Consider the following 24747-nt stretch of genomic DNA (forward strand, 5'->3'; position numbering starts at 1 on the left):
TTTACAGTGGCAGGAGAAGGGTATAACCAGAGCTCCACAAGCCCTCTGTAGCTCTCCCAGTTGGCTCTGCAATTCAGCTATAACTAATATCCGGAAAGAACAGACAGAAGGACCACTTCACAACACAACACATTGGATTTATTCATCCAATCACATTGGTATCCAAGTGAAAATAGTCAGTTTAAGATCATCTCTCAGATAGGAGCCATCAAATAATCTGCATCGAAAAAAGAGGCCTTGTTTCATAAGGGGTTTGTTATACAACATACATAGTATGCCATCTTTAACAAATGCTTAAAAGAGATCTGATCCTAAGCACTGAAGGGTTTTATAAAAGTTTACATTCTCATCCCATGGGATGTACAGAACTATGTGGTGTACACAGTTTTACTATCATCCAAAACATCATGTTTTAAATATATTAGGCATAGCGAGAACAAGATACATTCTGTTTCCATAGGAACATAAACACACTGTCACTAATGACATGTTTTCCAATACATAGTGGTTAAGTCAATTAAACATGTACAGGTTTAAAACATTATCTTCAGCTTACTGGTGATTAATACAACAATCTTCCCAACATTACCGGCAGCAAACTCATTCCTGCCCAAGCTATACTTACAATGGCTCAAATGTACATAACTTTCAGAAGCAGGTGCAGGCTCAGGGCCAGAATGCTTGGTTTGTGACAGTAGGTTGCACTGCTCTCCTAGCACAAAGCTACCCTAAAGCCAGTGGAGGATTCCCCTGTCTCAGACAACATTCTTGCGCTGTGGAGACACCACAGAAATTCTTACAGCCCCTCTCCCCACCCCCTTGTTCCTGCTGTGGGAAGAGAAAAGGGGGAGTGGCCAGTACACCCCTACGCCCCAGTGATCTCTAGCTCCAGGGCCCACTGGTGGTTGGTATAGTTCACATCAACCTAAAGGCTGCTCTAATCTGCCCTGAGAGACTGGCCCAAGACTGAGCCAGCTGAAGACTGGGTAGGGCTGCCTAAGATTGCCCAAAGTCTCCCCAGCCAGTCGTACAATCAATGTAGCTTGGTCACACAGGAGGATTTGACCCAAATATTCAATTTTTTAAAATGAAAACAATTTTTCTACTTGTATAAAATTTAAATAGATGTAAAGTGCATGTACCAAAACCACACACAATGCATGGAACGTCTCCAGATAACAATATTCCCAACAAGGTGTTCTTGTCTCCTCCACATTGTTGGTTTGCTATCAGAGAACAACATGTTATTGTTTGGGATATATTTACCAGAGTCCACAAAGGGTTTAGCTTAATCATCTGTGCAGTTAAAAGCCATTCACACTTTACAGCTCAAAAAGGCATTGTTTTATATACAAAGTTAGCTTGAGGCAGATTTCCAATTCTGACCAGCAGACACAAGAAATCACTAGATTCAGTCATATTCTAGTGTTGGTGGTCCCCTAACAATGTTAAAGTAGCCAGCTAAAGCTCCAAGGTCTATGTACAGTGACCTTTGCCTCTTTAACAGCTCCGATTCCTCCGAACTCCCTGTACACAAAGAAGAATCTGAAAAGGAAAGAGGTGAAATGTGTTAATACAGAAACTCACTCAAAATACTGGCGACATTTTTATTTTTATTCTTTTTGGGACTTATTTAAAAAAGCTTCATTTGTAAGCAAAATTTTGTAAGTCATTGGCATCTATAGACAAAAAAAGGGCCAGATTCACTCAAAATCTGAGATGGAATTGGGTGGGCTGGAGATGGTTACAGCCCCCAGGTTCTCAGGCTGCCAGATCCCTGATGATAGAGCAGGATGAAAGTTGTGGACGGTCTCTGAAGGCCCATATACCAGCTGGGAATTGCCATATGGAAGAGGAGTTCCATCATCCCCTGACATACCCCTAAGCCAGGATTCCAAAGGGGAGGCTGGCATAATAGAAGGAGCTCTGCTGGCATTATGAAGAAGCTATTGCAACCTCAGGACTCCCTCGAGCACTTTTATAATGAGTGTCCTGGGCACCCGGACTCCTAACCTGGAGTCCCAGATTAATGGCCAAATTTCCCTTGATCCACAACAGAGCCCTGCCTCTGGAGCGTTGCAGTGGCCAAAGGACTGTGCACCCAACAAAGCAAACAGCAGGACGGCTCCATTATAGCAACACAATTGTATCTGTATTCCTTTAATGCTGCTGAAGTTTTCCCTGTGTTGCTGAATACACACAGACATAATTTTTTTTAAAAATGATTTAAATCAAAGTAAATAAAAGAAAGCACTTCAGGGTTGGGTGTTTTGTTAGGCTGTGTTTTGTTTTTCTAGGAGCCTGTTGCCAGGATGCAGCCACCAAATTTTACAAGTATTTGTAGAAGACAAATATTTTAAAAGAAAAGGGAAAGAGAAATATAATCTGTTAACAGATCGCTGGCACCAAATTTCTCTTCGGACCTGATATTATATCCTTGGACCCATTAAGATTTTAACTGGTTCGTGCCTTACTGATAAGCATGTATCGCACACAGTATGGTGGATTGGTATATGTGTAATCATTTGCTTTTTCTTTTAAACAGCCCCTTTCAGAGGCCTTGCATGTCAGCGCTGACACTCCTTAACTTTATGGTCAAGGTATAAAGAGGTTTTAAAATAAAACAAAGTCATATTTAAAAAACCCCTAATAGCTAATAATAAAATGGCCTTAGTACTGGAGAGAGTTCAAACAATTCAGGAAAGTTATATATACTTAAAAAAAAAACATCCTGGAGGACAGCCAGGGGTTTTTGGCAAGCTGATTCTTCTGGAATTACACAATTTAGGCCAAATTCTGGTCCTATTGAAGTCAGTAGAAGTTTTTAATGACATGTGCATCTGACCTCATCTTGTCAAGATTGTTACTGATCTGTCTCATCAAGAGGCCCTGGAGCCCTTTAGCTTCATTTCAGTAAATACAATGTTGGAATACAGTATAAAAACCCAAGAGCAGGAATCGCTTGCTGTTGTACCTGCAATGTTTTCCGGCAACTCCAGCTCCTTCCTCGTCAGCAGCCTTTTCCTTTCAAACAGGGCTGAGTCCAGACTTTGGCACCGTGGCTGCTCCTCCCGTGGCGGGTTCAAGGCCTCGTGTTTTAGTAAGTCTGCAGCAGAGAGTCTGTGATTAGGGTTCCTTTCCAGAGCGGCTTCCAGCAACAATCTCATGCTGGTGCTGCAATCTTCCGCAATGTCCTCTAACGGGGGAGCTTGCTTGTGTATCTAGCAAACAAGAGAGAACGATTTCTCAGCATTAAGATGATGCTGCCAATGGCAACAAGGAAGTTTTAGACACTTGGGAATTTCCCTCTCCTAATTCACAAGTTATAAACTTGCCACTGTAGCCCTGTGCTGAACAGTCACAATGGAACAGGTAATCCTGCAAAACTCACCTGCTTCCATGTTTAAATGTAAACTGAAGATTCAGACCAGTTCAGCCAAAGGCCTGAAAACCTTCTAAGCAAACTGGAGCCCATTTAAGGCATTGTGCACAAGAAATTCACCAGGCTTCCGTGCAAAATTGGGTGAAATTTAGAGGTTTTTAATCAATTTTGCTCTGGGTCTTTTAGGTTTTCTCAAACCCCAGAACTCCAACAAATGGGAACCATGTGGACTTGAAATGACTGAGTTTTGCACAACTCTAAGCCCATCCCCACAGTACAGCCAAGCGCTGTAAAACTGTAGCTGTTTAATCTTAATACTGGCTCCATCTCAGTCTCTCTGCTGCCTCCTAAATTATCACAACCTGCTTTTGTGATTTATTATATTTCTTTCAGAACTGGGCAAATGGCATCATTTCTCTGGCAGTGAATACTTTCAGAGTCCCCTGGGAGGCCGGAGATTTATCAACAAGAACCCAGGGATCTCTCTCTTTGGCTGGCTGATCTAGGCTGTTCTATGGCTACTTACTATATAGAGGTACGATGGATACGAGGTGCGAGGGTATCGATTCACCCACGGGGGGCTGCCAGTCTGCATATGAATGATGGTAGCCCCCATGCTGTAGATGTCCGCTTTTGTCGTGTGGCCTCGGCAGAGTATCACTTCGGGGCTCATGTAAATCTGGGAAGGGAATGCAAAGGAAGGTGAGTCTCTGCTTTGGTCTCCCCCCCACGTTAGTCATCACAAATTGAAAGGCGACAATTGAAAAAACGGGCAGTTTTTGACTAACACCCTGCATGTCCTCAGGACACAGTCACTACCCTTTTAACTTCAGCCTGGAGAGAACTTCACTTGCAGCCAGTCAGCTCCATTCAGCAATCAGCTGGCCAGGATGAGAGGCTGCTGCCTGCACAGCTCTCCTACAGCTCCTGGACCTGGGGCGCTAAATTTCGACAGGCCATTGCACAGCCCACCCATTAGTTTGCAGACCAGCCTAGTCGCTTTGGTTTACATATCCCCCTCATCCAACTCCCTCTGAACAACTGGTAAAACAGCACTTGGATTATTTTAACAAAAACAGTCAGTCAAATTGCTTTTTTATTAACTGCTGCAGGAGTGCAAATCACACAGAGCATTATCTCCATGGAGTTATACCACCAGTTACCAGTCAGATAATAGAGCTGTGATTGCAGTATAAATACCTCCCTCGACAGAGCGAATAGCAGTAACCATCCCACTAAAGCTTTCCGAGATTACACGGGGGCACAGGCAGGTCACTGACAGCTAGGCCACCCACTGATGGCACAGCAACTTTGCAAGTCATGCAGGCATTGCTGAGGGTGGAGGGAGATGATGGCCAGCAGGAAGCATAGCATGAGTCTCTCTTTCTAGGCTCTCAGGGGTAGCCTGTGTGTATACCCACAAATCATTACCTAAAGTTTGAAAGTCTCCCGACCCCCACTCTCCACTATCTCTTACGAGGATGCAATGCACTAATGACACTGCAAATACAGAGGACTATTGTTCCCTCTGTGCCTTTTTTTCAAAGCAGGAGGAAGATATGTATCTATGCCCTAAGGGACTGGATGAATCTGTGTATGCCTTGTGAAAGTACAGGACTGTAGGCACCTAACTGGCTTCACACTGCAGTCATTTAATCAATCCTGCATAAATAAAGAGTGTATTTTTCTCACCAAGCTGAACTTAGCTCATGCACTTTTTGTCTAATTCCAAGCAAGCCTAACTCCATTTTTCCATTCCATTAAATAGTCCCTATTTACACTCATCTTCTCCCTCCCTTGGAAAGTCCCCCTCAGGATTTCACCAGTTTCCCTATGCAATGCTCTATGTCCAACACTGTCACATGGAAAGAAAAGGCATTTTGTCCGGTTTAAATGCCACAGAGCTAGTTATTTTTAGTAAGGTAAAAAGGTAAACTCATCTGACTGGAAAGCCAGAAGAAATGTTCCAGCACCCTCCCGAAACAAAATGTTCCCTGAAACATCAATTGCATCTTTGAAACCTACTAGTCTGTGCTGTCCTTACCAGCTGATGTCACTCCCCTGAGAGGATTATGTAAACGTCTCCTTTAAACACATACTTATTCTTTGCTCGGAAAGGCTATCAAAATGACAAGGGTCAGCATTTCAGAGGAAATATTTCCTGTAGCACAGCCTCTTTGGCAATAAAAAGCAAGGCCACACTTTCTTCACCCATCCAAGCCAACTGCTACTTCTCAGTTGCTAAACCAGGTCCCAATCCAGGAAAGACTTAAGCATGTGAGTAGCTCCAATGGCTTACCCAAGGGCTGCAGGTATATGTAACCAGGGCCTAAAATCTATCGTAGACACCTATATGGGGGAACCCCTGGTGTGAGGATCCTAATGGGGATTAGGTGTGAGCTAGGCACCAGGCATCAGGATAGAGCTGGCTTTGCGCATGCTCACCAGCAGAAACTTAGATACCTGGGGAATTTAGATGCCTACAGGGTTAGCTGCAGCTAAGCAGGGGCTTGGAGATCAAAATGTTGGATTTAGGTGCCTAAAGTGGCAGTTAGACACTAAATCACTTTGTGTAGCTATCCCTCAGAGTGAAACCCTGGCCCTACTGAAGTCAATGGGAGCTTTACCTCTGGCTTTAGTGGGACCAGAATTTCACCCTTGGGTCTGGATTTAACCAGAGTTAAGAAATTGACTAGTTGGAAGATAATAAATCAAATGTACAAGATAGAATAGTCACAGTTCCGCAGTCCCCAATCTAAAGGTCAATTGTAATTAAGCCACAAAACGAATTAAGTGTGAGAAAAACTGATTTTTTAAAAAAATTATAAAACATATTAATTTCATGAAAGTCTTCTGGAAGAGTTTCTTCCCCTAAAAAGCATCAGTCTGGAAAGTCTGAGAATCATTACAATGCAACAAGGAGACAATTACTGGGCTTTCCTCAGGCACACACTCATACCTCGGTTCCGCGGAGGTCTTTAGGGTAGTACGTGTCGTCAGTCATTTGAACACTCAGACCGAAATCCACCAAAACGGCCTTAGTTGACATGAAAACAATGTTGCTGGCTAAAGGCAAACAAAACAAAACAAAAAAGTGTTTAGGTTCTAGCAAGCGTGTGCCATTTATTCTGCAGCATAAATGTCTCGTGCAGAACTAGAACATGAAAAGGGAAGACAGCCCAAACTCTAGCGCTAAACGTATATTCAGTCTATATGGTCACTTCGCAGATCACCACCACCACTGGCAGTAAGTTATTTAGCTCCAAGTATTACATGGATCCTCTAAGTCAGACTCTATCTTCCAACAATGAAAGCCATATGCATTGTGCTGAAAATTCCACATCTCAAGGGTTTGGGGCTTCATGGAACAGCTAGATGGTGGAGCCTCCAAATCCTCAAGGGTCCTAGGATTCAGAGCTGCGAGGGATTCCCACTCTATGAAGCTCAGGGATTTCACATGTAGGGTTTTTTTCTCTGCATAGCTGAGCCCTCAGCCCCACTGGCAGCAGTCAATTTAGTTGGCATGGTGCCACTGGCATCCCCCACCACACCTGTGCCTTACTGACCCTCCAGTACAACTCAGCAGTGCAGAGTGGAATTTAATACTGTTCTTCACACCAATAACTTCTGGATGGTTTTCCTAGAGAAAATGATTTGGAAGGGAGCATGCACAGAGTGGCTATTCCCCTGGCCACAGGCCTGTTCTGAGGATCTTTCATGGTTTCCTACGCTCATGCAGGGTTGTCTTTTAAATCAGAGGGCATGTCACATGCTACAGTAGTATCGTGAACCCTGAATGCAAGTACCAAGTAATCTGCAGAATCACATATTTATTATGTCATTGTATCTTTCAGGGTAGTGAACATCAAGACAACTTGATGCAAGACAACTCATTAGCGTTGTCTCTGATTGCTCATAACTTCAAACAAACAAACAAAAACAAAAAAAACCCTATCCAACCCTTTGGGGGGAGGTGTGAAACTTTCCATCTCTAGTCTCAGCCCACAGGTTGTTTTTGTTTGTGTGTGTGTGTGTTTCTTTTCAAATGAGTAGTGGAATATATTCACATTTTAAAAGGGGAATTTTTGTTGGTCAAAAATTAAAAAATCAAAACCGCATCCTCCCTCATGGTCCTGCCTTTGTGCAAGTTGAAAAATGAAGTGGACTCGTCATTTTCCACCTTAGAGGTTCTTAAGTAAGCTTTCAGCTGTTTTTCTGGTTATGAGTCTGTTCTCTGGTTTCACATATTTGTTAACATCTATTAGCACAGTTGTGAAGACACAGATTAATATAGTCCAAAAGTAAACAACAAAGTGCAGAACGTGACACTGCTATGAACACAAGTAGTAACTGGTTCACATAGGCACTGAAACCGCACTTATTGTTCCCCAGGCTACAACGTTCGAGATAAGTGCTTGAAATCTTATCTGGGTAAGCTCTAGCATAAGATTTCCAGTAACTCCTCATTTTGGCAGGGCTGGAAATACCAAGGGCTCGATCCTAAGCTCACTCAAGTGAATGGAAGGACTCCTATTGACTTTCATGGCCTTGGGATCAGGCCCCAAAAGAGCAATTTCTTGATATCACAGCTTCTGAGGCAGGGGTTAAAATAAGGAGGAACTCAGAGAGTTGCAGCTGAAAGCCAAGGGGGAGTTTCTTCTCCTGTCCCTGGCTTGGGGGAGCCCTGCTCCCCCTCGAACACCACCTCTGCGGAGGATGGCAAAAGGAGGATTCGCTGGTAGAAGAACCTGAAGCAGACCCTGGAATTTGAGATTTCACCACCAACAGATCCGGGAGGGGAAAGAAATATTGTCCCAGCTGGGAGACCCTTTTGATCTCTTCTTTAAAGAAAGAGTCATCCCTTCCACCAGTGCCCCCTCTCCTCTACTGGCAGGATAGAGGGAGAAATCGCCTGCTAGCTGCCCCTCCTCCAAAAGGGAACGGGAGGCTCCATTGCCACCAGCTCCCAAGATTTCTGCTGGAAGAGCAATATAGCTGAGCACAAACAATCCAGGAAGTTTTTGGAGAGTGTTGCAGACAATTTCCTGGTGCAAGTGCTGGAGCAACCAACTAGGTGCTGTGCTTCTCTTGACCTGCTGCTCACAGAGAAGATTTGGTAGGGGAAGTAGAAGTGGGTGGCAACCTAGGCAGCAGTGACCATGAGATGGTCGAGTTCAGGATCCTGACATAAGGAAGAAAGGAGAACAGCAGGATATGGACCATGGACTTCAGAAAATCAGACTTTGACTCCCTTAGGGAGCTGATGGGCAGGATCCCTTGGGAGGCTAATATGAGGGGGAAAGGAATCCAAGAGAACTGGCTGTATTTTAAAGAAACCTTATTGAGGGCACAGGAACAAACCATCCCAATGTGCAGAAAGAATAGCAAATATGGTAGGCGTCCAGTTTGGCTTAACAAAGAAGTCTTTGGTGAACTTAAACACAAAAAAGAAGCTTACAAGAAGTGGAAGCTTGGTCAGGTGACTAGGGAGGATTATAAAAATGCTGCTCCAACATGCAGGAATGAAATCAGGAAGGCCAAAGCACAACTGGAGTTGCAGCTAGCAAGGGACGTGAAGGGGAACAAGAAGGGTTTCTACAGGTATGTTACCAACAAGAGGAAGATTAGGGAAAGTGTGGGCCCCTTACAGAATGGGGGAGGCAACCTAGTGACAGAGGATGTGGAGAAAGCTGAGGTACTCAATGCCTTTTTTGCCTTTGTCTTCACAGACAAAGTCAGCTCCCAGACTATTGCACTGGGTGGCACAGAATGGGAAGGAGGTGAACATCCTGCAGTGCTGAAGGAACAGGTCCAAGACTATTTAGAAAGATTGGACATACACAAGTCCATCGGGCCAGATGCAATGCACCCGAGGGTGCTGAGGGAGTTGGCTGATGTGATTTCAGAGCCATTGGCTATTATCTTTGAAAGCTCGTGGCAACTGGGGGAGGTCCCTGATGACTGGAAAAAAGCAAATATAGTGCCCATCTTCAAGAAAGCATGGAAAGAGGATCCAGGGAACTACAGACCGGTCAGCCTCACCTCAATCCCTGGAAAAATCATGGAGCAGGTCCTCAAGGAATCCATTTTAAGGCACTTGGAAGAGAGGAAGGTGATCAGGAACAGTCAACATGGATTCACCAAGGGAAAGTCATGCCTGACCAACCTGATTGCTTTCTATGAAGAGGTGACTGGCTCTGTGGATATGGGGAAAGCGGTGGACGTGATATACCTTGACTTTAGCAAAGCTTTTGATACGGTCTCTCACAATATTCTTATCAGCAAGTTAAAGAAGTATGGGTTGGATGAATGGACTATAAAATGGATAGAGAACTGGCTAGCACATAGGGCTCAACAAGTAGTGATCAATGGCTCCACGTCTAGCTGGCAGCTGGTCACAAGTGGAGTGCCCCAGGGGTCAGTGCTGGGGCCAGTTTTGTTCAACATCTTCATTAATGATCTGGGGGATGGGGTAGATTGCATCCTCAGCAAGTTTGCAGATGACACTAAGCTAGGGGGAGTGGTAGATACCCTGGAAGGTAGGGATAGGATATAGAAGAACCTAAACAAACTGGAGGATTGGGCCAAAAAAAATCTGATGAGGTTCAACAAGGACAAGTGCAGGTCCTGCACTTTGGACGGAAGAATCCCATACACAGCTACAGACTGGGGACCGATGAGCTAGGCAGCAGTTCTGCAAAAAAGGACCTGGGGGTTACAGTGGATAAGAAGCTGGATATGAGTCAGCAGTGTGCCCTGGTTACCAAGAAGGCTAATAGCATATTGGGCTGCATTAGTAGGAGCATTGCCAGCAGATCGAGGGAAGTGATTATTCCCCTCTATTCGGCACTGGTGAGGCCACATTTGGAGTACTGTGTCCAGTTTTGTGTCCCCCCACTACAAAAAGGATGTGGATAAGTTGGAGAGAGTCCAGCGGAGGGCAACAAAAATGATTAGGGGGCTGGAGCACAAGACTTATGAGGAAAGGCTGAGGGAACTAGGCTTGTTTAGTCTGCAAAAGAGAAGAATGAGGGGAGATTTGATAGCAGCCTTCAACTACCTGAAAGGGAATTCCAGGGAGGATGGAGCTAGGCGGTTCTCAGTGGTGGCAGATGACAGAACAAGGAGCAACGGTCTCAAATTGCAGTTGGGGAGATCTAGGTTGGACATTAGGAAAAAGTTTTTCACTAGGAGGCTGGTGAAGCACTGGAATGGGTTACCTAGAGAGGTGGTGGAATCTCCATCTTTAAAGGTTTTTAAGCTGAGGCTTGACAAAACCCTCACTGGGATTACTTAGCTGAAGTTAGTGCTGCTTTGAGCAGGGGGTTGGACTAGATGACCTCCTGAGGTCCCTTCCAACTCTATGATTTTATGTAAATCCGCTTTTAAAATTTCATCTAAAATGGATGAACTATCAAAAAGCTCCAGGAAGGAGACAGCCTCCTCCTCCCCCACTCCCTCCATTTTCAGTTGGTTTTGCAACAACATATATTCCCTGTCATGGTCAAGCTCTTCATCCAGATAGAAACGGGAGGAGAAAATTGCTGACATCCCCCTGTCCAGCTTTGCATACTGCATGTGCGCGCATGCACTTTTGTCTGTCTGGCTCCAGGTTGCTTGGCGCCTTTCAGATATAACTCCTCTCTTATCCCTATTCTCTCTCCATCAATGCCTCTCATCACCACAAGATGATGCAATGCATTACCGCCACACAGCATCAAGGGCTGTGATGACAGCAATCAAAACTGGTGCTCTCAAACCCCCGTTTTGATCTAACCACTGCTCCTAATCCAGCCAACACAGGGAAGTGAAAAGTTGTTTGACCATTTAAAAAAAAAAAAAAAAGTTTAAACCCTTTCAGCCTTCAAATATGTTATCAGTTATTTTATCCTATCACTCATATGTAGTATTTAGCAAGTCTTTTAATTAATTCCATTGTTATGGTCAATGACTGTAAATTGATCTGCAAGATGTTTACTGGAAAAAGACACACAAAAGGCAACAAGGAAAAAAAAACGATTTAACTTAATAGTTGCCCCAGTTTCAAAGCTTTACCTCTACCACAATGAATGTAAGAATTAAAAAAAAAAAAAATCATATGCACAGATTAAGTAGCTCTTGACAAACTACTGTACCAACCATTTTGTGTATTGTTACTCTCAGTAAGAATACTTCAAATGTTTCAAGTCCCACTTTTAAACCTCCAAGTTTATCAAGAATCAGCTGCAAAATAAATATTAGAGGTCAAATACTAATTAAAAAACCCTGCTTCCCTGAGAAAGGCAAGCAGGATTTGACCTATGGTGGGGTTGCTGAGCAGAAGTAATATTTATGAACACTAATGCTTACAGGTGTCTTGACAGAAGGTAAACTATAATCCCCAATAAAAAATAATCACGTGCTTAGTTCAATTGGAGAGTGGGAACAAAGTCTCAGAAACAGTAATGCAAAGCCACAGCACCAACAACAATAATGTAAAACTAAAATAGAAGGACAAAATGTTCTCCTTGGGGCGAAACAGAGAGAGGCAAAGGTTTGGCCCAACCAGCCTGACAGCATTCGTGTGAACTCTTCAGGTTTTTTATTTTTTATTTAGAATTGGGTTATTTAAGGGGTTCTAGAGGTTTCTCAGCTGGAACAAATAGTGATGTTTCAGAGCATCCGAATAATTAAAATAAAGCAGTAAAAAGATAAGTTTACATAGCTATTATCCTGAGGGCCTGATATTGTGAGCTACTGAGTGCCATCCAACTCCTGGCTAAGGACAACAGGACTTGAAGGGCCAACACCTCAGAACTAGCCTCTAAAGTAGAAGCATTAAAAATGTGTAAGTATTCCTGGTATAACAACAAAAAATAGCCTTTTAAAGAATGAAAGATACTTACGTTTTACATCATGATGTATGACTCCTTTTGAGTGAAGGAAATCAAGTCCTTTGAGGATATGCTTAGTCACCCAAATGATCTCGAATTCTCTCATAGGCCCACAGCTCTCCAACTTTTCCATGACAGATCCTCCCTCCCCGGCTTCCATAAAGAGATGGATCGTCTCATCCCACAGGATAGCACCATATAACTCAGCAATGTTCTCATGGTGAAAGCGGGCCTGGATTTCAACATCTGATGGTTTGAACTGTTCTACTGGGACCTAGCATATTGAAACAAAATGAAGTAAGAGCAGCTAGAACAGACCTTATTCTGAAGTCAGCCGTTCCAAGGCTAGGTTTCTTATATGTTAACTGAAAACAAAGACAAAACCAACTATTCACTCATTAAAATAGGTTTATTTTTGCCATCTTGAATTATTCCTCCGTTTTGTTTCAGACACAGCTTTTGTTTCAGACACAGCTTTTGGATTCATGCTCAAAGAGAGTGTACTGGACCAGACAAAGTGATTTAGCAAGATCCATTCCCTTCAAAACCTAAAGAGTATGCACAATTCTGACCAGACTTCTTGGCTCAGGAGAAAAGGGGGAAAAAAATAAAAAACTCTATTTTCCCATTATCCATCTGAAGTCCCATCTCTACTCTGAGAATCACCCGCTGCTGACATCTGTCTGAACAGGTGTGGCTTTCCCTAATTACACTTGCAGCTAAACAAACATGTTCAGCACCTTGGTTAAATCCTGATCAATATTACAAAGCTACTGTAGGTATGATGGTAAAGAAAGTCACTGTAAAATGACCATTCAAATTTTGTTTATTCTTTAAGTGGCACTGATTGAAAATACAGAGCAGTGATCTGCAGCTATAAAAGGTCAACAGCCATTCTTTTACTTCTCACTCCTGACCACAAACTAATTTTTTCATAGGTTAATTTTTATTTCATTGAGAAGTACTGTTTGCATTGTGCACAACTGCACAATCCTAACCCTGAGATGTACTGTGTTTAAGTGCCAAACTAATGCAGTCCCAGTTTGGGTGTGTGAGGGAGGGAAAGGGCATGTGATCCTCTCCTTCCAGCTCTTCCGCACAGGGAGAAGCCAGATCCATGTTCCCTGAGGAAAGGCAAGGAGGGCACCCACTCTTGGCATTACCACCTCACCTAGAAGGGGGGATGGAAAGGCATGGAGCATGGCTCCACCAGAGGCTTAGTTTGGCTCTAAGTGTTTTTTACCAAAGACATGATAGCACTTTGTAGATAAACGCTAACAGTTGTTTTCATACAAAAGAAGGGCCTGAAACAAAACCCTAGAGTGTTGAAAATCACTGACCTTTTCTACTTAGCCTTATAATACACTCAAAGCAAATAATGAAATTGCACATATTTAATCTCACTTAAGCCCTGATATAGGAAAGCATGTACACATGTGCTTAAGTCCAAGTGAAATCAATGGCACTTAAGTGTGCTGCTGAATTGTGGCCTTAGTGCAAGCCTTTCCCATTCAAAAGAGAGTCAGGATGAAATCCTGGCTCCATTTGAGTCAGTCAATGAGAGTTTTGCCATGGACTTCCATGGGGCCAAGATTACACCTCCAACGTTCTGTCATACTGACTGCTGTAAGATTCAATGTAAAGATCTCTAAAGAATACTAATTAGGCAACAGGTTTGCTCATCATGGCAATTACACAGATCATTGCATGTTTTCAGAATGCTAAAGCCTTTTTCTCTTACTTCCCCAAAATGAGGCTTTTCCTCTAAAGAAATGTACTTTCTTAAAAAACACAGAATGCAACGTTTCAACTTTTTGCTGATAGTGCATTAGAACAAAAGCTCTGCTCAGCAATTGAAACACTAAGCACTCTAGAAAAAAAATGCATTAGTTCAAAGGTTAATTGTCGTACACCCCCTTGCCCCCTGTAATTCAATAAAACCAACAGTGATACACCAACTGGGCACTGAAATTAAATGCAGAAATATCCTCTTATAATTCATTAAATGTATCACTTTGTATAATATTTACTTGGGGAGAAAACCACCATACTAACATACCAGCTTGCATGCCATTCGCTTTTTTGTCTCTCTGTCTTGTGCCAAGTACACCTTCCCAAAAGCTCCTCGAGGAATAAAATCAGAGCCAATATTCCTGTAGGTCAGCTTCCATGGAAACAAGAACACATCGGAGTCGATTTGATAGCGCCCATTTTTCGGAGCGATCTATAGAAGAAAAAAAAAAGAAACAAATGCTAGAAAGTTAGGTACTTCAACTTCAGCAAATTCTACATGTGCAATGAAAGGATCATCACTTAAGTGTATTTAATTCAGCATTTCCTGATCCACACCTTTACATACATGTGATTCCCCTGACATATTTAGTTGTCTTTATTTAGAAACATTGAATGGGAACAGCACGTGAGGTATACTCATTCCTAGCAGATATATTTACATTTTTATCCAATTATTAACCTTCTTAAATTGCAATTAATTGCCTGGCAATAACACCACATTTACTGAGACTAACCATGAGGCTTGTGTAAATTCACCTGAAGGCTTGTTTGTTCTTTACTGGAATCTGCTAACTTGTTATGCCACATAGCTGTTACTCACAGACTATGCTACAGAAGGTGAGTAAGACTTTCTGCATTTCCCAACATCACATGTAGTGCTGAGGAATAAGACTTACAAATGATCAAGAAATGAGATTTTTTTTGCAGTTTACTAAAAGGCAGATATGGCTTGACTTTACCATGTATCCTCACATTGTTTCATGGTATAATTCAAACAAAGTTCTATATTTTATAAATTTGTGTTGTTGATGATATACCAAGCACTTCAATCTCTGATGCTATTATACTTCCAGTGAATAAGTTTTTAATTAATTCAGTCTTATATTAGTTTAAAGGTATTACATTCCAGATATGGATCGTCTGTTTACTGGGATTTTACAAGGTTCTGAATTCAGATAAACAAAAATGGACCAATGCAGTACATTAGTTTCATGCCTGTGATGCAAGGTGTCTCACATACTATATTACAAAGCTCCTCAGTTGCACACTACACACAATAGCATGTTGTGGAGATTAATGTTTTTAAAGTGTCATTCATGTAATAACAAATCTTATCTATGCTTGAAGTAACAGATGTTTTTTGATAAGGAAAAGATTTATGTATTGCATCTATCTGCAAGTGTGAGATTAAACAAATTTAAATTAATATTAAATTTGTTTCAAGATGTTAAAATAATTAAAGCTTTTTGTTTATATTTTGAAGATTATGAGCAGACACAAAGACAAGTTGTTATACTTCAAATTACAGCACATATTTATTGTGGACAGTGGAGCAAAAACTGATGCAAAAAGGAGCATAAGTTTAATTGTCCATCTCTCTGTTCATTTGGTATATTAATAGCACAGAGGCTGAAGAATGTAACACATTTTACAGTGACATATTTATCAGGGATTTTTCCATCTTCTAGAAATTAGCAAATAATTTGTAAGAAACTATTATGACCTCTGCCACAGATAGTTTTCCCCGTATAAAAATTTCTCATACTTTCCCATACCACAAGATATCATCAGGAGGTTCTTTCTGCTTCCAAAATTCCACCAAAGCAAACCTTGATGACTCTGTCAGAAGATGCAAAAGCAATTCTGTGTTCTGGAGAATAGGCTTTTTTTTTTTTTAATCTGAGTGCCCTAAAAACATATAATCAGCTCAATGGGTAAAACAAGACCAACGGAGCTATTTGTAATTTCACTTTTGTTAAGTCTAGCTACTGGATTGTTTAGAAAGTAGAGATTGCTTTGAAGTAATCTTCAAGGTTCAATGGTAATTTTAAAAAATAAGGTGAAAACTTTATTAGATAGAAACTAAGAACAGAAGTCTAAATCTGTCAAACATCATAATTTCTAGTGTGCTAACACAGCAAATTTTGCTATTTGTGATGGCAATTGATCTCTCACCTGAACAGAATGTGCAACTGAACATGTAGCAAAATAAAACAGTTCCCCACATTAAGATCACCAGAGGATAGTTTATTTATATCTAATGGAATTTAAAGTGGCTTGAAAAACACAGGGTAACTTGGTTAATAAAACACTGAATACGGTGGTAACTAGAAAACAGAGGCCCGGGAGTCTTTTCATTAAGAAGCAATTCTTGCATCCCAGGATGAAGTCCCAGTAGCCAAGCTATATATTAGGGTTCTTGTGGGGGCAAAGGAATAGGATGGAGGGATATCTGTCCCATCAACAACTGAATGGTAGTGGAGCCACTCTGCTTCCACTGCAGCAGACCAAAGATTATAGTCATTCCAGCACCTTCCTCACTCCTCACCCCGTTTCAATGGGCAGAGATTGATGGATCCACATAGAGAGGATCTAGGGGCAATACCCTGGCTCCACTTCTCAGTTGCCTAACTGGTTGTGTGCACCAACAAAGAACTGGTTCATGCTTACACGTCTGTTATCTGCATAAATTATGTGCAGACAAAATAACCGTGTACCTAACTGCAAGTCTACCTAGGTGTGTCACAAATATGCAACACAATATTTTAAATCGTTTCTATGAATAGGATAAATAAGCAAAGCCACATTTCAGTGTCATCTAGTTTAAAAAGTGAACATACGTTCACAAAAATACCACACTGTTTGCAAAATTTACTATAAACATTTGAGACTGGGATTAATTGAGTAATGCCTAACCAACATAATGGAAAGAACGCATGGAAAAGGAGTGTTCTGGAGAGGGGGACCATGCAAATATTTAGATTAGGATAGAGAGGGAGAGAAAATTTTGAACTCAGGAAAAGAAATAGTCAGGATACAGTATACAATAAACAACACATTTGAGAGTTTAGACTCATTTGCTTTTCATTCAGGTTTGGACCTAACCTCTGTTATTTATATATACTCAATCTTATATCTGAAGGTCTCCTGACAGCTGTAAGGCAACTGTATTAGCAGATTTAAGGATGACCAGAGCTTTGAATCAACAAGTTCTTCATACCCCATGGCCTAAAGTCAAGAATTAGGGAAACTACCAGCCCTTACTTTTAGATTTCCACCAACTCCCAGTGAGCTTTTCATTTTGAATCTTAGAGTATGTAATAATCGGACTGCTCTGAAAGCCATCACTAATGGTTATCACTACTCATGGCTGTGTATAAAAGGTGAGCTCAAGTCCAGAGTTCAAATGTTTCCCAAGTTCAGATCTAGGATTTTCTGACTGGGAGCATATAAATCAGAATATCAAACATACCTCTCTACTTGCCAAAGGCCAAATGTGGGATGCAAAGTTGGCAAAGATTCAAAATGAGGAAGACAAAAAAAATCCATGTTGGAAACATTAAATGCTCTGGGATTCAAATTGAGGGACATATGGTAACAAAGCGTACCGTAATTCTTAAACCATCACCGCATTGCTAACCATTCCTTACTGTAATTTTCCATAGTACGTAATGGATTGTGTGTATATCAGATCATCATATTTTGTACAGTAAGCACTAAGAGAAGAAGCAATTCTATTGAGATATACCATTCCAATTTTGACTTTCTGGGGGATGCTCTTTGATTAAATTCTGAGTGGAATAATCTTATTGATCTTTCTTTTTCTTACAATTTGATATACCTGCTATTATTACTGTTGGGTGTTACCATGTCAATGCATTTTTAAGAATTTGTAGATTTGTTTTTAGTTTGCAGTAATTATGTTCAAAATTTTCTAATCTCTTTTTCAAGCAAAATGACGTACCATATTTAATAGGATTCCAGATTCTTGTCGTCTGTGTCCGTTAATTTGCTTTGCAGTGTTAGACACCTGATTTGCAAAAGCGAGCAAGTCTTCCTCAGTCCCAAACCTGACACATGACAGCAAAGAAACCTCGCTTTCATGGAATAATAAGGATTCTGTAGGTCCCCCATTTTGATTTGTTTCTTGGCACATAGTAATCAGACTGTCTTCGTAAACTGCCAGTTCTCCATTTGGATAAAGGTTCTCCATAATGTCTATCACATCAGATATATGTAAGTGTTTTAGCAACAAGTCAATCTCCTCTTTATTGTCGCTATCAGTGCTCATATACTCCATTACTGTTTGGTTTTCTAAACTTAACCTGTAAAAGGCAAACAGAAATAAATCTTAGTAACATTATTAGCATCTAAACAAATAGTTTTGGATAAAATGATTCTTAAAGAACAGGATGAGGAATATATATTTATTATACTGTTCATATATTACTAGCAAATCTGCATATAATTAGCAGCACATGGAAGAAGTAAGTGTTAGTAATATACCTTGTTTTTATATCAGAACTAAACAACAGCTTTACAAAAGCATAATTTCTCTTTCTCCACTACGACTCCCAAAGAACAGTGGCTATCTCATAAAGCATTCAATGACCAAGGATATTGATCAGCAAACAATGAGAGAAGCAAAATACAGATTGTATAATACCAAGGTACAAATTAAATGGTGCATCACCACCAGTGCCTGCCACAGGATAATTTATTTTTAAAAAAACAGGTTTTGATTTTAAGATGCCAGTATATATGCTAGAAAATACTCAGTGTTCAAATCTGTTAATGCTTAAAATGGTCCCAATGAGCCACAGATATGCTGCAGTTCAGCAATCTGCAGAAGTAGCTCTGTCCTTACCATCCTCCCCTTTATTTCAAGTTTATATTTTTTTCATTTGTTTTACTCCCCAACCCACAAATGCTAAGAACCTTCTGACTCAAACTGCATCCCCCCCAATCCATGTTAAATAAGACTACTATAAAAAAGAATGAACTCTTACCTGAAATTAATTCTAGTTGCATTGCATAAAACCATTAAAAATACCTGAATACGAGTTCAGTCAGATTTTTCTGTATATTCAGTTCCTATTCACAGCTGACTGCACAAAACTGCATTTTTGTTTTTTTCTTTTCAAAATACTTTGCAAACCTGCCTAGAAATGGCAGATCTGCTAAAACTGAATAACTGCCCCATGCTCATATGATCATTCGGTTCACTGGTCTCATGGAAAGAAAAGCAGAAGATCACAAGGTTCAGATAACGGGAATTTTTGAAGACAAAAACATGACAGTGCACACCAGAATCAAAAAGATCATCTAGATTTCCAAATAGGGTAGGAAATCAGTTCCTCGGTGTAAGTTTCCACGTTTTAATTTCCCTGCCTGTCATTTGCAAACACAAAGGAAAGAGGATCATGTCTTTTCCCCTTGAATGAAGTAAAGTGCATCCCATTCACAGATCTTCCATTCACCTTTTCCATAACCTAATGTAACCACCTGCTTAGAGTAGGAGAGGAAAACCAGAAAGTGACACTTAAAAAACCCCCCAAAAGATAAGTACAAGCTAGTCATCTTGAGGCTAGGTAGCTGATATCCGATCCTCTAAGGCTGTCAGGAAGTGCAGCATACCTAGCTGTAGTTTCTGGTCAAGATGTTATCTTTGCTCCCCTCCCTGTGAGGATGTGGAACCCTTCTAGTAAATATTTCTCAAGTCATATGTAACTTACGTCAGAGCCAGCATTGGAGAAAACTAAAGAAAATGACGTGGCTGACTTGGCTGATAACTTCAGATCACATGTTGCAGGTTTGAGAGTGTAGGTCAGGAAAACTCAGCAGATCTGGACCACAGAAGGGGAAGTGGCAGCTCTGCAACATGCTTCCCCACTTCTCTGCAGTCCCCTTGGGCTCCATGGGTAGGAAGGGAAGGGGGCAGAGAGAGCAGCATCTCCACCCACATATGTGCAACATAAATTAATATTGCTGCATTAACCTAGACCAGTTCACCCAGTGCCAAGCAAATGCAAGCACATATGCCCTTGGTCTTAAGAAGGGGGCTTTAGGGGGCACCCAGGGAAGCATAGTACTAGCAATAATTACTAGCATAATAGGGATGTAGGGGGGGAACATAAAACCCCCTCTCCAGCATTTTCTATCACACACTGACTAACTAGAGCACAAAACCTTCTGGCCACAGGCAGATAAGAAATTGGGGGGGAGTGTGTGCATATATCAGCATGACTGGAGGTAATGCACTGGTGTGAAGTCTACACCAATTACTCTCCCAGATGTCGGGGGAAAGCAAAGAGCTTTGGGATTTCTACCACAGTGCTATCCCTTGGACCCTATTTTGGGGCTTTTTTCTTTTTGTATCAGACTTTGGCTAGAAGAGGCATACATTCTAATCAGCTCTCCTGCCCACCTGTAAACCACTAGAAAGGAGACCCTTCTTCCCCGCTCAAAGCTTCCTGGTTGCTACAGATGGAACAGGCCATCTATTGTAAGGCCTGGTCGTTTTTACAAATCTGAACCATGTCTGAACACACTTGCCAATCATGTAAGCTGACAGTCAGTGTTATTCAGCTAACACAATTATTGATTACTATCATATTCAGACAGCATGACACCTTTATAGTGTAGACAAGACCTAACTCAGCCTCTGTTATGAGTAAGTCCAGTGCCTGACTTGGCTGTTGTTTCTCAAGACTTTCCCAAGCAGCAGCATTTTGCTCACAATTCTTGACAGTTTCGCTGCTGCCCCCAAAGGTTTGAACAGCAGTGAAAATGACCAGAATATTGTCAATTTTACTTATCTATGGCTTGGGAAAATACAGACAGCAGCAGAGACTTTGAAGGTTATCTGCAGGAGCAGGAAAGCAATAAACTACAGTTTCATATGTGGAAGATTATTTTCATTGCAAGAAGGTCTAGACACTTTTTTTTTTTTTTTAAAGAAAGCTTAAATTCTGCAGAAATTAACAGCTCATGCATTACAGAACAAAGATGGGTCCCACTTGCCTTGGTGGATTTATTTCCCCCCCCCCCCCCCCCCCCCCAAGCCTGCTTAGTTCTGGGTATATTTGAATGTGCAGAATGGGGATCAAGTCACTGTCACTTTAATTCAGTGTTGTCCAAATATTTGTGGAAATCAAAAGTCTGTAAATTGGTTTTACTCATATTTTTAATTAAAATTCTGCTTTCACCTACAGAAGCCAATAAAATAAAATAAAACATATGCCTTAAGGTGAGCTGAATAAGGTTTAAGCATACTTCCTCTGATCCTCAGTCATCACTTGAACATTATCACATGAGCAATTAGCAAGTCAAAGAGACTATTTGTCACGAGTGGTTTTCAGCTACAAGACTCATCAAAAAGAAAAACAAAACAAAAATAAAACAAAAAAATGAAAACCAGTGCTTTAACAATTCCTGCATTTTCAGTCGAAAACAAAAAACAAACACATACCATACATAAAAACTAATTGACTGGGTGAAAAGATGTATCTACTTACTTTTTTTCTCCTCATTTAAAACCAAAGCCCTGGTCTTACTGTAGTGTGACTGGCCATCAGTTATACATCAAAGAATTAATACTGTATTTGTACTTTAAGTGATCTCAAGGAAAGATATTGACAGGGCTTGAAAAGCTTGCACTCTTCCACCACTGAAGAAGAAGAAACTTACCCTGCAGAAAGGCCTATGCCATTTCTTTCTACAAAATGTAGGCTCTCTCAATGGGAAAAAGAACTTCTAGTCCTAATGACTATAAATGATAACCTTTCAGATATGAACCAACACAACTACTGTATTTAGCCTACCTTTTAGTCTGCAGACAGACAGCTTCAGTAAAACTGGAGAAAGACACCTGCAGCAGTGTAAAATCTAAAAGACTCTAGTTTCTTTTATTGAAGGGAGCCATAAAACTGACAAGAATCATGTCAATTTCAATCCACAGTCTGGGGAACTCTAGAAGGGATCTTCAAACTTGACAGACAGCTGCTAAACACAGGCTAATAAATTGGACAGAACCCATGAATAGCGACGGTGCTTTAGTAGAAATCACAGCACCTTCTCAACAACATCTCTAGGCTTCCTGTCATCACATAGTTCCTGGACTTTGTTAGTACTAGATCATTTCCCCATTTTTCATATTTGTCACTAGTTACTGATAGTGGGCCAGATTCTGTGCCGAGTTCCACAGACAGACAGTTGGTATCACTTTATTGCACTCTGTGGAGTTACACCAGATTTACACCTGCGTGATTCAAAGCAGAAATTGTCCCTGTGTCTTTATCCCATTAATGAAATATAGATGGTGTGATGGAATATTTTCTGGACAGTAATCTTCATTAGGAGACAAGGATGCCCTTCAAAAGGGTTTTCACAGGCAAAGTAGAACACACCTGCACCTCACAGTCACTTATGCAATGTCATTAAACAATATGGCCTGCTACAACTGTGGTACTATACTTAAAGTGGACCCTGTCTAGAGTTTATGATGTAGCCTTTAAACAACAATGCTTAACAGAACACTTAACTACTTAAAGAGGGGGTGGGAAAGGTTTCTGAGTCTACGAGGGCTCTATCAGCAACTTAAAACACAATCCTAGTTAACTTAAGCTTCAAGTGCATGACCCATTAAAAGAATACATAGGCATACCTTCCTGCATGACATCAGCTGTGTTCCTCTTTAGCAGGGACATAACCTAATTTTGGAGTAACAGGTTTTCTGACTACATTTACACAAAACTTGATCTCATACAATACATCATCGTAAAATACATGAACAAAGTAGATGGGGGGTGGGTAACTAGCTAGAACACATACTTCATGTATGTCATTGGAATACCCTTTTTTCCCCTCCCCAGAAGTCCCTAAAAACAGCCTTCAGACATTACTATTTTCCCCTCACAGCTGAGGAAAACTGATGGGTGCTAACAGGCTGGAGAATAAAGAACAGATGTACTTCAGCTGTTGTTTACAGGAAAAGTCTTTCATGGGAATTTGGTTCTGAATCCCCATATTCACAGCCAAGGAGGTGATGGACAGAGTGCTAATTTGTGAGCAATGCCATAGCCAGAATGCCCCTGCTGGAACCCCAGAGAACAGGTTAGGTTACACTTCACATTTCACTTCAGTAGAGAACAAGGTCTACACCACTGCTTGTTCTCACTCGCCACTTTTTCTGTCATTAAATTTGTTCGCCATTAAAACCCACCAAAAATGTCAAGGAAGAAAACTAATATTCCATCCGTTCTCTTTCTTTAACTTCCCCTCCTGCCCAAAAGTCATATTTTTTACACATTTCCAAGCAACATTTCTTCCCAACAGCATCCCATTCCAACACAGTAACAACTTGGGCACAGACCGTTTTCCCTTCAGTTTTGGCAACAGCTGACAAACCACCTTACAAGCAATACAGATCCACTGGAATAACCTGTAGTATCTGGTAGTTCAAAACCCACTAAAATCCGAGGTAGCTACTGCTGTGAGGTCAGACTGCAGAGGAGTTACAGGCACTGGATACAGCGCAGAGCTGCCGAGTCTCCAATTCTTTAGGATGAAACTCACTCATTTTAGTGGCACTGGGCATTTGGAGAAAACTCAAGCATTAAAGCACTCTGGGCCATGAAAAGCCACAGGACACCTCCCCCCCAAAAGAGGGGACGATTGATAGTGCCTGAGCTGCTGAGGTCTGGGTATTAAAACAACATTTGAGCAATCTGTCCAAGCGCTGGGTTATGAACCAGTGAAATCCCATTGGCGCCGACGGCAGCCCCAGCAGTTACTCCATGGGGAGATTGGGAAGCCCCAGTTAAGTGCGTCTCATCTTGAGAGCAGTTTCTGGAGGGGAGCCGGTGTGTTGGGGGAGGGATGTCTATTGATCCTGGCCAGGAATAGCATGGGGGGGGGGGGGGCAGATGCTCGCCCCACGTGGGTCGGTGTGGGGAGAGAAGGAAGACGGCCCCTGGAACCAGAGGCTCCTTCACCCCAGCTGGGGTTCTCCGCTGCCCCGCTCCCCCAGCGTTACCTGCCGCTATGCGCCCCCGCTGGAGACGGAGGGAGGGCTCCAGGTCACCAGGGCTCCGGCCGGGAGCATCCAGCCGACTGGCAGTGACGAACGCATCGGCGGCGAGTAGCTCCAGCTGGCAGCGAGGCGGAAGAGCGGCAGGTAGCTGCGGGTGTCTGAGCGCGGCAGCCGCGGCGATGACGCACGGCGGGGAGGCGCCCAGCCGCAGCAGGAATCTCGCGCTGCTAGTTTCTATTTCACTTTACAGGAACCCGAAAGAGAAAGGCCGGAGCTTTGTGAGAGCGGTGGAAAATCCGCGGTCCCCCACCTGAGGCTGTGCTGCGGAAGGGTCTTTCCCAGCCCCGGGCAGGCGTGGAGGGGTCCGCGGGGCCACCCACAGCCCTCCGCCTGCTGGGCAACGCCTGGGAGAAGCAAGGTCTCCCCTCCAGCTGTACAGCGTGCAAGGGAGCTGGGGTGGGAGATGTTTCTCTGTGTAACTCACCCCCGCCCCGCTGCACTGCAAGGGAGCTGATGGGGGTGTATTCCCGACCCCCCACCCCGGTGCAATGCAAGGGATATTCCCGACCCCCCACCCCGGTGCAATGCAAGGGATATTCCCGACCCCCCACCCCGGTGCAGTGCAAGGGATATTCCCGACCCCCCACCCCGGTGCAGTGCAAGGG

The 24747-nt window shown here is 42.2% G+C and overlaps 1 protein-coding gene across 1 annotated transcript; it reads right to left on the minus strand.

Annotated features, from left to right (window-relative positions):
• Positions 1–24175, minus strand: MAP3K8 (mitogen-activated protein kinase kinase kinase 8). Its single transcript, XM_067542794.1, has 8 exons — positions 24086–24175; positions 18014–18374; positions 14315–14479; positions 12268–12529; positions 6342–6448; positions 3909–4061; positions 2975–3221; positions 1–1545 (listed from the first exon to the last, which is right to left on the minus strand). The coding sequence occupies exons 2-8, from the start codon at positions 18347–18349 to the stop codon at positions 1412–1414; spliced, it is 1404 nt and encodes a 467-aa protein (XP_067398895.1). The 5' UTR covers positions 18350–18374; positions 24086–24175; the 3' UTR covers positions 1–1411.
• Between the last annotated feature and the right edge of the window lie 572 nt (positions 24176–24747).

Source organism: Emydura macquarii, unplaced genomic scaffold, assembly GCF_026122565.2.
Source record: "Emydura macquarii macquarii isolate MOO-44397 ecotype Brisbane River unplaced genomic scaffold, CSIRO-AGI_Emac_v2 contig_719, whole genome shotgun sequence".
In the NCBI taxonomy this organism is placed as follows: Eukaryota; Metazoa; Chordata; order Testudines; family Chelidae; genus Emydura; species Emydura macquarii.

Bases quoted from the DNA above. Each gene is read 5' to 3' on its own strand.
- MAP3K8 (XM_067542794.1), bottom strand. From the start codon at position 18,349: ATGGAGTATATGAGCACTGATAGCGACAATAAAGAGGAGATTGACTTG. The intron at 6,449-12,267 runs GTAAGTATCTTT...GTTTGCCTTTAG, and splicing joins CATACATCATGATGTAAAAC to CCAGCAACATTGTTTTCATG. The intron at 1,546-2,974 runs GTACAACAGCAA...TTTCCTTTTCAG, and splicing joins GTTGCCGGAAAACATTGCAG to ATTCTTCTTTGTGTACAGGG.